Source organism: Paramisgurnus dabryanus, chromosome 6, assembly GCF_030506205.2.
Source record: "Paramisgurnus dabryanus chromosome 6, PD_genome_1.1, whole genome shotgun sequence".
Taxonomy (NCBI): domain Eukaryota; kingdom Metazoa; phylum Chordata; class Actinopteri; order Cypriniformes; family Cobitidae; genus Paramisgurnus; species Paramisgurnus dabryanus.
The window spans coordinates 37895301-37908962 of record NC_133342.1 but is presented as its reverse complement, the minus strand read 5'-3'; the positions used below and the strand labels follow the sequence as shown (position 1 = coordinate 37908962).

At 38.4% G+C, this 13662-nt stretch overlaps 1 protein-coding gene across 1 annotated transcript; it reads right to left on the bottom strand.

Annotated features, from left to right (window-relative positions):
• Window positions 1-819: 819 nt before the first annotated feature.
• On the bottom strand, window positions 820-8961 carry LOC135767308 (polymeric immunoglobulin receptor-like). The gene is made up of 8 exons (XM_065276948.2): window positions 8669-8961; window positions 7902-8213; window positions 7519-7812; window positions 7377-7442; window positions 7255-7279; window positions 2161-2258; window positions 1950-2002; window positions 820-939 (listed from the first exon to the last, which is right to left on the bottom strand). The coding sequence occupies exons 1-8, from the start codon at window positions 8778-8780 to the stop codon at window positions 820-822; spliced, it is 1080 nt and encodes a 359-aa protein (XP_065133020.2). The 5' UTR covers window positions 8781-8961.
• Window positions 8962-13662: the final 4701 nt, after the last annotated feature.

Genomic DNA, 13662 nt, shown 5'->3' with positions numbered 1-13662 from the left:
ACTGGACACTTTAGGGTGCCATTTGGGACAGGGCCATGGGACAACCTTGCGCACTTCCTGTTGCAAACACATGCTTAGAAGTGGCAAAGACTGCAAGTGTGGATATTTGGACAAACCCATACATCCCTAAAAGCAATCAGTTGTGCTTTTGAAGCGCTCTCATGATAATCTGATGTCATACGCTGATCGGCCTGCGCAGTGCTGCATGAAGTCAAACTTTGATGCTCTGCCCTTTGCAGGTGCATTTAATGATGAGAAACAAGACTTAAAAAGTAGGTGTGCCATAATAAAATATAAAACTCATTCACCCGCAACAAGCAATTTACAACCTAGCTTTTTTACAAAAATATACTTATTTTTTTAAGTATGCTTATTAAAAACATATTATATAAACACAAATGAATATTACTTACATGCAAAGACAATAAATATGCATTCTTGTGATTATAACATATTAACAAACCAAATTTTTAGACTGTATTGTAAATCTAGAGACAGGCATGTCAAATGATCACATGTAATGTCATATATCTCCAAAACAACTTATCCCTGTTGCTGTTTTGCAAGCTCTTGCATCTGTCTTCATATTTGGTTAACACCTGTGTAATAAAATGAGAAGTGATATTTCCAGTGTGTACAACATTGTGTGTTTATTGTAATTAACACAACAGTAACATCTCACCTATCCACGTACAGAGCTGTAGATCACATTTTCCTCTACATCTGCAGGTCCACACTGAAAATAAAATACATCATATAGAGTCATATTGACAATAACACAAATGTTACTGTAACATAAACTAAAGCACTGAACTGAGATCAGAGATTCATTGTGTTTGTTATGAATTCACTTACTGCTTCAGTCTTGGCAAGTTTAATGACAGAACTGTACGTCACATCACATTCAGGATTCACTGAGGTTGAATTAACCAAGTCATCCTGTCAAAAAACACACATCTGATTCAGTCGCTCACATACTTAACTATCACACATAAAACTTTTCCAGACACTTGCGTAACACTTCTTATGTGATCATCTCCATATATTTAAGCAATATCGCTGAAGTAGGAGTGTGCTGTGATTAGGCCAGACGCACGAGTGCTAGAGGCAATCACAGCTGTGATGATATAGAGCTATCATAGAACTTCAAGAGCGATATTGCTCGACAGTTCGACGGCACAAATTTGAAAAAGAAAACTTAAAAACAACAACCGAGTGATATTAAAAGCCTCTTTGTTGGGGAACTGCTTTTCTCCACCACGAATTTAAAACTCAGAATGACAGGTAACCCTTTCGGCTGTTTGTTTTAAATGTCATAATAACTCAACAGATGCAATAGCCGTTTCTCAATATTAATAAGTAAAGTAAGTAAGTAAGAAAGTACATTTTATTTATTTATTTTATTTAGGGCTTTAATATTCGTTTACCCTGCTGACCACAGAATGATCTCAGACACTTATAATTTCCTACTGGCTCTGATGTATCTGTGTTTGATGGTCAAAATTAGATTTGATTTGTATTAGGCTGATCAAACCAGCAGTATTTGGTCTCATGAATCTATTACTTGTTTCTTTTATTCATATTTAGTCTTTTTGGCACAAGGTAAAAGTTAATAAAACTATATTTATATACTATTGATTTTCCAGTTAATCTTAACACGGTATGAGCACTCACTTTATGACTGGACTCTGTTATTGTCAGTTTTTGCGCCTGTGTTTTTGCGTCCTTTTAATGGCACTTTGGGTAGGAGAGGCGCTCCAGATAAAGAGAAAGTTATTTAAAAAGTGCTTTATCTGTCAAGTGTATTTTAATCGTCCTCATGGCCAGGAAGGGTTCTTAGCCAATCAGTTTCCAGAACCAGATAGAAGAGTTTTATAATGTAGGATGAATCTCTTGTGTTATTAAAACATCTGATAAAAGAACAAATGTAAACTGAAATAAATACTCACTTTATCACTGGCTTTGTCTCTTTTCACATTTGAGATGTGATTGTTATTTTCCCCTGTTAGTAAATACATTTTCAACTGGTCTGTTAGAGTTATACAGTATAAATGTACATCAATACAAACTGAAGAAGCACAAATACTGATAATACATTACACGTTGGCAAAAACATTTGCCAAATGCATGAATTTAATATAAATGTAATGTAATACTGACTGTGTTTGTTTCTCAGTATTACAGATGTCACAGTAACCAGAATCAGCAGCAGAAGCAGAACAATGGGTAGAAGCCATATCTTCAGATCATCAAACTTTCTGTCATAATAAATAGCAATGCTTCATATTAGCATAAATCATACAGAGTGACTTTACTGTAGCTTCAATAGCATATTAAGACAATAATAGCATATTAGGGGGGCTGCACAAACATGCATTCAAAATGACTACAATAAGACTGGATTATGGCAGTGGACCTGAGAGATGCTTATTTTCATATTTAGATCACCCCTCATCACAGATGCTTTGCATTTGAGGGCATGCCCTACCAATTCATGGTACTCCCGTTTGGGCTGGCTCTCGCCCCGCGCACATTCACAAAATGTGTGGATGCAGCTTTATCTCCCCCTGAGAGCAAGTGGGTTGCGCATCCTCAACTTTTTAGGCGACTGGCTGATCTTAGCTCATTTGAGAGATGTGCTCATCGGTCATAAAGACATATTGATTTCACACTTTGAGAACCTGGGTTTGTGTGTGAATTTGCATAAGAGCGCTCTGCACCACGTGCAAGAGATTGCATTTTTGGGTATGCAATTAGACTCCTGATCCAAGCCTATCTGTCAGAAGAACGCAAATGTCGCATGTCTGCTGTAATGCTTTCGGCACCGCCTGCGCCATGCCGCTGAAACAGTATCAGAGGCTTTTGGGACTGATTGCGGTGGCCTCGTCGGTCTGCCATCTCGGTTTTCTGTATATGCGCCCCCTCCTGCTGATGGAAAACCCATCTGCCAACAGAGGGTGATTGGACGTGTGCATGTTACAGCTACAGACAGGTGTCCTTGACCTTGGCATTACCTTGATCTGTTCAGCAGGGGTGTCAAGCTCGGGCTTGTCACTGGCAGAAAGTGATCACAACAGACACAAAGCTGACGAGCTGGGAAGCCCAATGCTTCTGGGTTCTGGTCGGAGAGAGAATTATGAAACACAGGACATGATGGTAAACTGTCCTTTGTGCCAATGGGTGGTATGCACATGAGGTTTGCCTTAATGTTGAGAGTGGCGTGAGAGCTGTATCTCAGTCGTGGGAAAGATGTAAATTGGGGCACATCATCAGTAGTGTTCCTTTGAATCAGGGGGTGTTTTGGCCTTTCAACACTAGACACCCTCATTAAAGGTGGCCAGCTACAGGGTGATCAAACCTGAGCTTGTGTCCCATTCCCACTCATGAGATTGCCTGGTTGTTTGAATGGCGTGCCTATGCAAGGCAGGGGGGTCCTTTTCCCTGAGTCAGGTCTAAAGCTGACTGCATACCTTGTTCACCTTCCTCCTGGAGGGTCATAACCTGGATTCGCAAGTGGGGTATTGGGTGAGAGTTTGTGGCACATAAATCTCATAGAACTGAAAGAGGTATTCCTGGCTCTGCTGAGCTTTCTTACGCAGATCACAGGTTCATACTCATTCATACTGTGGTCTCGTACATAAATCACAGCAGCGTAGGCTCTAGGCCAGGGGTTCTCAAAGTCCGGATTCCGGTCCAGATCCGGACCCGACGGGAACTTGATCCGGCCCCGTGTCCACTTCATATTACAAGTGCATTCATTTCTATGTGATTGATTAAATGTGTACATTTGCTACTTTACAAATGCATATTAAACTTGTAAACCATTCGTTTAGTTTTGTTTTAGATTTAAGATTATTCCTGGTCTGAAAATAAAACGAGTTATTTAAAAATGTCCTGTGTGACGCTGTATAAGCCATCACACCCAGATATTATGCACAGCTACTTCATGTATTACGGCTTTTGATCAGTAAGTCCTTATCAATCTGAAATCACTGTTGGTTTGAGTCGTTTAAAACATGCATTTGAAAAAGCAACACTTGTCAAACATAATCTTTATACATATTCTTTATTATCATGAAAATATCTGAAAAGGTTTGAAGAACAGCAATATAAATATATCCTTAAGACATTTCCTGGAGCTGCGTGTGTCTGGTTCTTCGTCTGCAGCGCATATTGAGTTTCTGCACAAGAGCGCCCCCTGGCTTTTGGATGTAGTGGCATTTCACAGTAATTCATTGAGAAGCATAGCATTTTGGTCACTGTCCCGGAATACCAACCACACTTTTTTTGCCATGGTTTATGCATCTGATGGAGAACAAACTGTGCCATTTCTCTAATTAGGTTGCTCTGTATTTTGCACCTGGCATATTTTGGCATATTTCTTGTGTTTATGTTTAAAACATTTTTTTACTTTAAATGCTAGGCGAATCATCATTTACTATTGATAAAAGCAGTCCATGTTCCTGGGAGGCTGAACTGTGCCTTTGACATTCTGTTAAAGAATGGGACTCCTCAAGGAGGGTGGAGACTGAATCCGCTGTCAGTCGAGCTGATCTGGAATCAGTTCGGGAAGGTGGAAGTGGACCTGTTAACAACCGAGGAAAACATGCATTGCCCTCTGTTCTTCTCGTTGATGCATTCTCCCCTGGGAGGGGATGCATTAATGCTACAGAGGACAAATACCAGCAAATATGCATTACCCCCAGTATAGATTTTGCTCCAGGATTTGTGCAAAATCAAGGAGGGGAGGGAAATGGTAACTCCTCATCACTCCGAATTGGCCGAATCAGCCATGGTTCTCCAAGCTATTGGAGCGTCTAAAATCTCCACCGTGGCCAAATCTGCTAAGACGGGACCTCCTCTCCAGGCGAATGGCACAATTTGGCACCCTAACTCCGAACTGTGGAATTTACACCTGTATAACTCTGACCAGTTCTTCGTCTGTTATGGAGGCAGCGTCAAGGGGTGGCTGGTCTCTAGGCGTCAAGGGGTGGCTGGTCTCTCGGCTTACACATTGGATTGTAAATGCAATTGATTTGTCATAGAGATGCCAGGGCGCAGATTGCCCTATCGATATAAGAGCCCATTTGAGGAGCTATAGCCTTCTCTTGGGTTTGGTCTAATGGCACATCCATTCAGGACATATGTATGGCGGTTGGCTGGTCTTCACAGAACACCTATGCCAGATTCCACTCCCTGGCCTCCTGAGTACTCTCGGTAAGCAAGTCCTCTCCCTCTAGCATCTATCTTTGACCTGGATGTGTTCCATCATGTCGTGTAGGTGCAAATGAGATGGCGCCTCCCTTAGGCTGTTGGAATGGTTTATTTTAGCACTAGTATCTGTGATGAGCACCGCGGCTCACACGACAGTTAGGACTTACCCTTTGGTTTTAGATTACCTCTACTTACTGGAGTTATGCTTATTTGCTACCTTGGTTTATGTGGCCGTAAGCACTATTCCGAGCTAGCTGGGTTATGTTCCCCATTGGGATCTTTTGGTTGGCTTATCCTAGGAGTGTGAATTTAGAGGTGTTCACGGGTCCACTTAGATCCGAAATCCCGAGGTCCGGGTACAATAATGGCGGCATCGGGTCTCGGGTAATTCAAAATGAATGTGTTTTTGCTGAACAGACCAGAGGAGACCTGAACTCTCGCGTGTGTGCGTCAATGTCCTTTTCAAGCCAAGAGCGCTTGTGACATTGTGTGGCTGGCAGTAGGTTAATTTTCGTTGAGACAGACATGTCAGTCAATTTTAAATGTACATTTTAGTGGTTACCTTGGTGTCGTCATCAGATAACAAAGTAAAACAAATGGAGCAGCTCGCCAAATTGGTTGTGAGGCCACCGGAGTTTCTTTCTGTCTGACTGCTGTGTGTGGGTCTGCAGAATGCACACATGTCAGTGCCATTTACATTCGGGTCCAGTCGGGTTAAAAAAAATTGCAACTAGGTCGGGTCGGATTTGGGTCTCTTTTGTTTTAGTTTGACTTGGGTTGGGTCTTTCTTTTAAAAAAAATATTTATGCACGTCGGGTTCGGGTAAAAAGTGATTCGGGTCATTTCGGGTCAGGTACATTTCTTTGGACCCGAGAAGACCTCTAGTGTGAACGCGACTATGTGTGACACAGAGTAAAGCCCGGAATACACTGCATGATTTTTGCCCTCCTATAAGATCATTACCTTATCACACTGTGCGACATGTATCGTTTAAACTCGGGTACGAGAGGCATGTAGACTGTACGATGATGACACGGAAGCTTCGGCGGCAGCGTCACGTTGCGCAACGTCACCAGGTAAACAAATACCGGCGTGCAGGTTGTAGCAGCAAACACACTGTGCGGTGATCATGCCGAATTTCTGACACTGTCAGAAAAGAGCCACGATCACAGAAATCGCGACGATTGTTTCACGTTGGCAATCTTTCGTCTGGGACAGCCAATAATCGTGCAGTGTATCCCGGGCTTTAGGTCCATGTGGGAATGTCTCTGGCTACTTTCATATCCTCTGATCCCTGAGAAACAGCTCAGCTCAGATCGGCGATTTCTTGTTCAGTCGAAAGATTTATACGTTTATATTTTAGTTATATTAGTTATATATAGTTATACCACTCTAATGACGTTTATTATAGCCCTGCCTCCTCATGAGCGTCATAAACATTATGCAATAGGCCTTCAGTAAGTTTGTGCTTGGAGGGACGTCAGCTTCTGATGCAGTCTCGTTCCTGTTACTCAGGGAACCGAGGTTACGAAAGTAAATGGAGTCGATTCGTAGTGAGTTTTAAGGGTTTAGCTGTAGACATATATACTGTATCTTGACAGTCCAATATTATGGTAGGTCATTTGTTGGATAGTCGCATTTTTATATTTTGTAATCTGTAAAATGTACTCCCAGATCAACATAGTGGCTGAATTTAATAATAAATTGTCTGGTAGTCTATCTGTTATATTAATTAATAATATTAGCTTACAAGATAAGCAAGTCTAGTGGATTGTATAAACATGTTATGGCGGCGGCAACAAGGTTGCCTGGGATGAAGTCAAATTCCTGCCCTGAAGTATTTGAACCATAATAGTGGTATTACACTATGTTTGCTGCTCTTTGACTGCTGCATGTTAATAGAAATTATTGCTAAAGCAGACAGAGTTGTATGTCTGTCAAGAAAGTAAGAAAACAAGAAATGGACCACAACACATCTCGCCTATAGGAAGAAATTAGAACAATACAAAGAGACTTGTTTTTATAATAGAAATGTCTCACCTTGAGCTGCTGTCTGTGGTCACTCCTGTCAAACAGAAATACAGACAAAAAGAAACTCATTTAAAATCTGTTTATACTAATCATTTAATCACCACCAACAAGATGTACTGAGTCTGTATTACCTGTTGTGGTTCCTGCAACACTGTATATAACAGTAACCTGTGCACCTTCTACAGAGACTTTAGCAACTGAAAAAAAATATTTTGCTATTTTTCTTTATATAGCAGTAAAAGCAAACAACTGTAACAACTGAATGAGTTTTACCAGTGAATATGAGTTGAACAGGAGCCTGTAGATCTCCTAGAGAACAGTAATACCAGCCAGATTCACTCTTCATCAGTCCAAACATCACCACAGTCAAAGATCCTCTCCCATCATCACTGATCTCAACTGAATACTCGGATGTGCCAGATCTTCCCACTGTGTAACATCTCTTGTCTTTATATCTACACCACTGTTTGGTTTTATTCTTATATGTTGAAGTGTAGAGACACTGAACCCTGATATTACCACCTTCATCTACACTTACATTGCTGGGCATCACAGAGACATCAGGAACTGTCATTACACAGATAGATGATATTTGTCATTGACATTTATCAGAAACAAGAGCAATCTGATGTTTAAGTGTAAAATAAATCTCATACCTGATTGAATTGTAAGATTCAACTTCTCTACCACATCCAAGCCTCCTTTAATTTCCACAGCACACCAGTAAGCTCCAGTGTTTTGATCCTGCAGGTTTCTCATAGTGACAGTAAATAAACTCTGATCAGGATTATCAATTACCGACACGTCTCCTTTGGTTTCATTTGCATATGCCAGAATAGAGCAGGAATGGTATAATCCCGATGAATGATAGCAGCAGTATTTCTTGTGTTGGTTGTATTTACTTTCATAATGACATGGAATAATAACAGATCCACCAGTCTGAACAGTTATTGCCCTACACTCATCACCTAGAAATCATAAATAAAACAACTCTTACAATTTACCAAAACTCTAAAAAATGCTGGGTTGTTTTGAACCCATGTTTGGGTCACTATTGGACAGAACACATTGCTGGGTTAAAATGAGTTAAAATGTCCACAGTAGTGGCCTTTTTTAAAATATATATTACAAATTAGTAAATAATATTTTAAGATAAAATGTATATTTTTGATGATGAACTGTAAATTGTAATTTCTTTTGTCTGACAGATTTAAAAAAAAAAACATTTAATCCTAACTAATTTATTTTGTTATGATTCTGCAGTCTATTATTTGCAGTTACAAATATACTCAGTTCAAGATCTGTGTGCATTAAATAAACAGATACACAATATATAATGTTAAAGTAGTTAAACATTAAACTATAGCATGTCACAACACAGGACATTGCAACAATGCATATAATAAAAAAATCAAAAACATACCTGTAATAAGCCAAATAATAACAATAATGAACTTCAAACTGACTGTCTGCATGTCAAACATATGTGATGATTTATTTCTCCATATCTTCATCATGTCCACGTACATTTCCATTGCTTTTTTAAATACAACAGAAACAATCACTTGAAATATATATATATTAAATGTAACATGAAGCTGAAAGAGAGACAGAACTGAAGGACATCATCTGTCTTTATAATAACTGTATGTTGTACTTATATAGCATCTCCTGCTTCCTTGTCACACTTGGAGTTGCTTGAGACAACAGTTTACACACATACACACTTAGTTTAAAGCTCCACTGTGTAAGATCTACTCCCATCTAGCGGTGAAAGTCTATATGACAAGCAACTGAATATTACTTTCTAGCCCTCCCCATTCGGAACGCTTTTTAACTCGTACGGTGGCCCGGCCGTGTCATGCCAAGGTTAACATGGCTTCCAGTAGCTACAAAGCAAAAGCAATGAGAAAAAATGAACAATTTGCAATGTCCTTTGCCTGTGATCCATCAAAGCACACAGATTTATGTTTAACATGAAAAAAGTCTGATTGTCATGATATGTCCGCTTAAAATCACATACAAAAAGCAACCATGACGGGTTTAAATGGACGCGAACTAATATTATGTCAAAGTACAATGCTTATGTTTTAAGTAAACGTTACATGTCCGTGTATATGTAAGAGCTTTCTCTCAGATTGGTGAAAAAAGATCGCGCAACTTTCACTTTATCAGAGTATTATGTCAGACATTATGTCAGAGTACAATGCTTATGTTTTAAGTAAACATGTTACATGTCCGTGTATATGTAAGAGCTTTCTCTCATTTTGGTGAAAAAAGATCGCGCAACATTCACACGCTTGTAAAATGAAACGAAAGACGCGCAGATCAGACGCTTTTATCAATGAAAGGCTAAAAATAGCGCTGTCACCGTGTGTTTGTGCTAGAGGTCAGAAAAGATGAAAACATTTATCTCAGTACCTCAGATTACATAAATGGGCGGAGAGACGGCGTGTGTCTGTTGAACACATTAAACCACATGCATGTTTACACTAACAAGCGTTATGCATAATCATGCTAAAGTTAGCCAAGGAACTATACAACTTCAAGTTTACAACATGGACTGTATAGATGTAAACAAATATGCTGAATTACCTGTGGAGAATATAGAAAGTGCAACTTCAGTGTCCCTTGAGCCCATCTTGGAAAACTAACTCCAATAGTGACTTTGGTCTTGATGTTTTTCCTGTCACGTTGTCGTTTAAAATCCCCGTTTCGCATCCTTGGCGATTTGTTTTAATGTCCTTGAGAATATGTCTTCAACAGGCTTTCAAATCAAAGCATTAGATCGCAGGTTCATCACGGTGTGCGGTTGTTGTAAAATCCGAAGGATTCAAGCTACGCAGGTCACAGGCTGGATACGTCATCAAGCCTGGTTTATTTAAATTAACTGAGCATTACATTCGCAAGTCATACGCATATTACATCAATTTACAATTAACTAAGAATAATTGTCAGCTTTATAATTGTTAATATTCTGAAATAAGACTGTCTTGATGACGTATACCGCCTACACATGCAACCTCTGGAGGCTTCAGCTATCGGGCAGCGTGAGTGTAGAGTGAAAGCGCGAAAGGCGGAGCTTGAATTTCAGGAATGTCCCTCGTCGGCGAATGTATTTCAAAGATGGAGGCACAACATGGATTCAGCCAGAGAGCGCTTCGACGGTATGCATTTTATATAGCAGATTCTACACTTACGAGAATACTTTGATTAGTGGGTGGGAAGTAATTACACATGAATGAGCACATACTTTTGAAAGAAAACATGGGTTTTTGTTAAGAATTAACTCAATAAAGTACACAGTAGAGCTTTAAATTTACTCAACTAGACTTTAGTCCACCAAATTAAATTTTTTTTATTTAACTTTATTTCATCATTCCCCTTCTGTTTCAAACCACGATTCAAAGCTTCAAAGAGAGTGCCGAAGACAGTGGCATCTTTTGGTTAATAAAACATATAGCAGTCACTTCTGGAAGAAGCTACGTCAGTGAAGCAACAAGCTGATGAAATTCAGATGAATATTAATATTATGTGTACAAATAAAGCTTAGACAACATGTGTGTGAATGGTCAGTATAATAAATGTATTTACTCATTCAAGTGTGCCAATAAATTGCAGTATGAGTTAATATTCATACTATTCGGTAGCAACTGTATTCTATTGAGTAATGTTCACATGCACAAGTATATGTACATACAATACTATCTATTCAGTAGTGGGACTAAAATGTGAATAATGCAAATAACTGATAAAAACCTCTGGGGTTTCGAACATTCTGACAAGCAAAGCGAAGCGGACACGTGACTGAGCAGAAAGTGAAGCTTAGTTTTTCATTTGTTATGTGATTTCTATGTTAACAACACAAACTTTGAATCAAGGCTTCATCTGCCCCACCCACTTTTGCTCGACACAAGCTCCAAAGCTTCACTTCAAATATAACATCACAAATTTATCGTCAAGTTGTGAAGTTAATAGTCAAGTTGTGTTCCTATCAGTTTTGTCTAGTTTATTGGATTTATTTCACCTCATTCAATTTTCCTGGCTAGTAGTATTCAGTTCCTTTTGTGTTCACACTACGTACATTATATCTGTCAAAAGGGCAAATATTAAAAGTACAGCAAGTGACTGCAGATGAGAGCTGTTTGTGGTAAAACATGTAGACACAGCAGCAATACACACTCTTAAAAATAAAGGTGTTCAAAAGATTCTTCACAGCGATGTCAAGAAGCATGTTTGGTTCCTCAAAGAACCATTTAAAGGTTCTTTAAAAAAAAAAAAAATTTCACCTTACAGAACATTTTTTGAAACAGAAAAGTTCTTCAGATGTTAAAGGTTCAATAAAGAACCATTTAGACAAAAGAGCTTCAGGCATCGTGAAAAACCTTCATATTAAAGCGTGCAGGTGACAAAAGACATTATAAATAGACTTTAATATGATTCTGTATAATTTGATCTGGGAATATGTGAATGTAAATGAAGTTTCAATGTTTTGTATCAATTGTATGCTGAGCTAATACAAATGGAACAAAAAAGCTTAAAAAAAGAACTAACTCTCTTTCTCTCCCAGCAGGTATTGTTTTAGTGAAAACATGTAACTTGGTATAAGCACTTCTTGTATTATTGCCACATGACAAACCAATTTATTGTTTCCTAATCTTTGTAAGTTGCTTTGGATAAAAGTGTCTGCTAAATGCTTAAATGTAAATGTAAGCCTCGTGCTCAAAGTTTCTGTTCTTGTTAGCATTTACACAGCATTCACACATTATGTGTTGCGTTTATTAAATGGCTGCATGGTTCACTTATAACAAAATGTGTGTTAAACAGACTTAAAATCTATAACATGGTATATGTAGAATGTGTAAATTACTTACTTTATTGAATGTGAAAAAAGGTCAAACATAACAAACACAACTCCAAGATTTACAAGTTATGTCAACTTAATATTATTTATCTTGACCAGAGATGAGTTGCTACAACTTGTAAAATGAAGTTGACTTTTTTCAATTATATTTTATAAGTTATAACAACTCATCTGTAGTTATAACAACTCATCTCTAGTGAAGATAAATAATTGTAAGTTGAAATGATTTGTAAATCTGAGTTGATTCAACAAAACAATTAAGGCAGCAAAGTTTTTGTTACATTTTACAGTGAACGCATAATCGCTATGTATGTCTGTAAGTGATAACTTACTTTAAAGAATAATTCAGCATTTTAATGTAGTCATTAATTACCATTATCTCCATTAGCATAGAAGCATATATGTGTGTTTATGAATTTAATGTGTTCATACAATAATACCTGCTGCAGCTGTGTTCAGGATAATTATCCTGTATTTGAGGAGTTCATATGCAAACCACTCTAGTGCATAAAAGTTTTTTTGGTAAATCTTCCACTTCAAAAAACTCTACTTCTTTGGAGAAAACATAGTAAACAATAGCAAATGCAACTAGAAACTGTCTCTAATGGTCAAATTCTCTGTGGGGTTGTAGATTGTTGTGTTAATAACATGATTTCACTTATGACCGTAAACACATCTGCTGTGAAAATCTTTTTGCTGGATAATAGCTTTGTACTGTAAAGGTGCTAACCAAAAATGTATTAAGACTTTAAGACTACAATAACCATTATAAATGGACTACAAAGCAACTTCAAAATTAAAGACATAAACATGAACAGACAAAAACACAGCAAACCTTTACACTGAGTTAATTTAGGGGTACGAGAGGAGGAATGTGGTGTATTAAAGTAATATTTTACTTCATATTATTTAATATACAAAAATGAAATCCATTGTGTTTTTAGTTCATGCGTCTACAGTCACAATGACTCTTAGTCAGAGCCTCAAAGGGTTATCTTTTATTAAAGGGGATGTCTAATTTTCATGCATTTTGACCTGTTAACACTGTTTAAGAGTTGAACTCCTCATGCTAAACATTGGCAAAGTGTTAAAAAAGCATTTGGACGTATGACAGACTATGGGCCCTATCTTGCACCCAGCGCAATTGACTTTGTCAGTGACGCATGTATCATTCGTATTTTGCACCGGCGCACAGCGGGTTTTTCCCTCCACAGACGCACGTCGGCAAATTAGGGAATGAACTTGCGCTCCCTGGGCGGTTCAGCGCAAAAAAAGAGGCGTGTTCCGGCGCAAACCATCCCTGATGCTATTTTGCAGTTTCCAAAAACAATTGCGCCACTGACCAGAAAAAACTAGTCTAAAGTCAGTGGCGCGTTGTTCATTATGCTATTTTAAGGGCGCATGCTTGACCATAATGTATAGAGTGCACAACGCGCATACACTTTGCATCTAATCTACACAGATGCAACAGTTATTTTTGCAAATCATAAATTGTTACACTTAAAAATATTAATACACGAGATAAGGGGAATCATAGTGGTGAGCATTGTGGT

Bases quoted from the DNA above. Each gene is read 5' to 3' on its own strand.
- LOC135767308 (XM_065276948.2), bottom strand. From the start codon at position 8,780: ATGGAAATGTACGTGGACATGATGAAGATATGGAGAAATAAATCATCA. The intron at 8,214-8,668 runs GTATGTTTTTGA...TATGATTTCTAG, and splicing joins TATTATTTGGCTTATTACAG to GTGATGAGTGTAGGGCAATA. The intron at 7,280-7,376 runs GTAATACAGACT...TCTGTTTGACAG, and splicing joins TGTTGCAGGAACCACAACAG to GAGTGACCACAGACAGCAGC.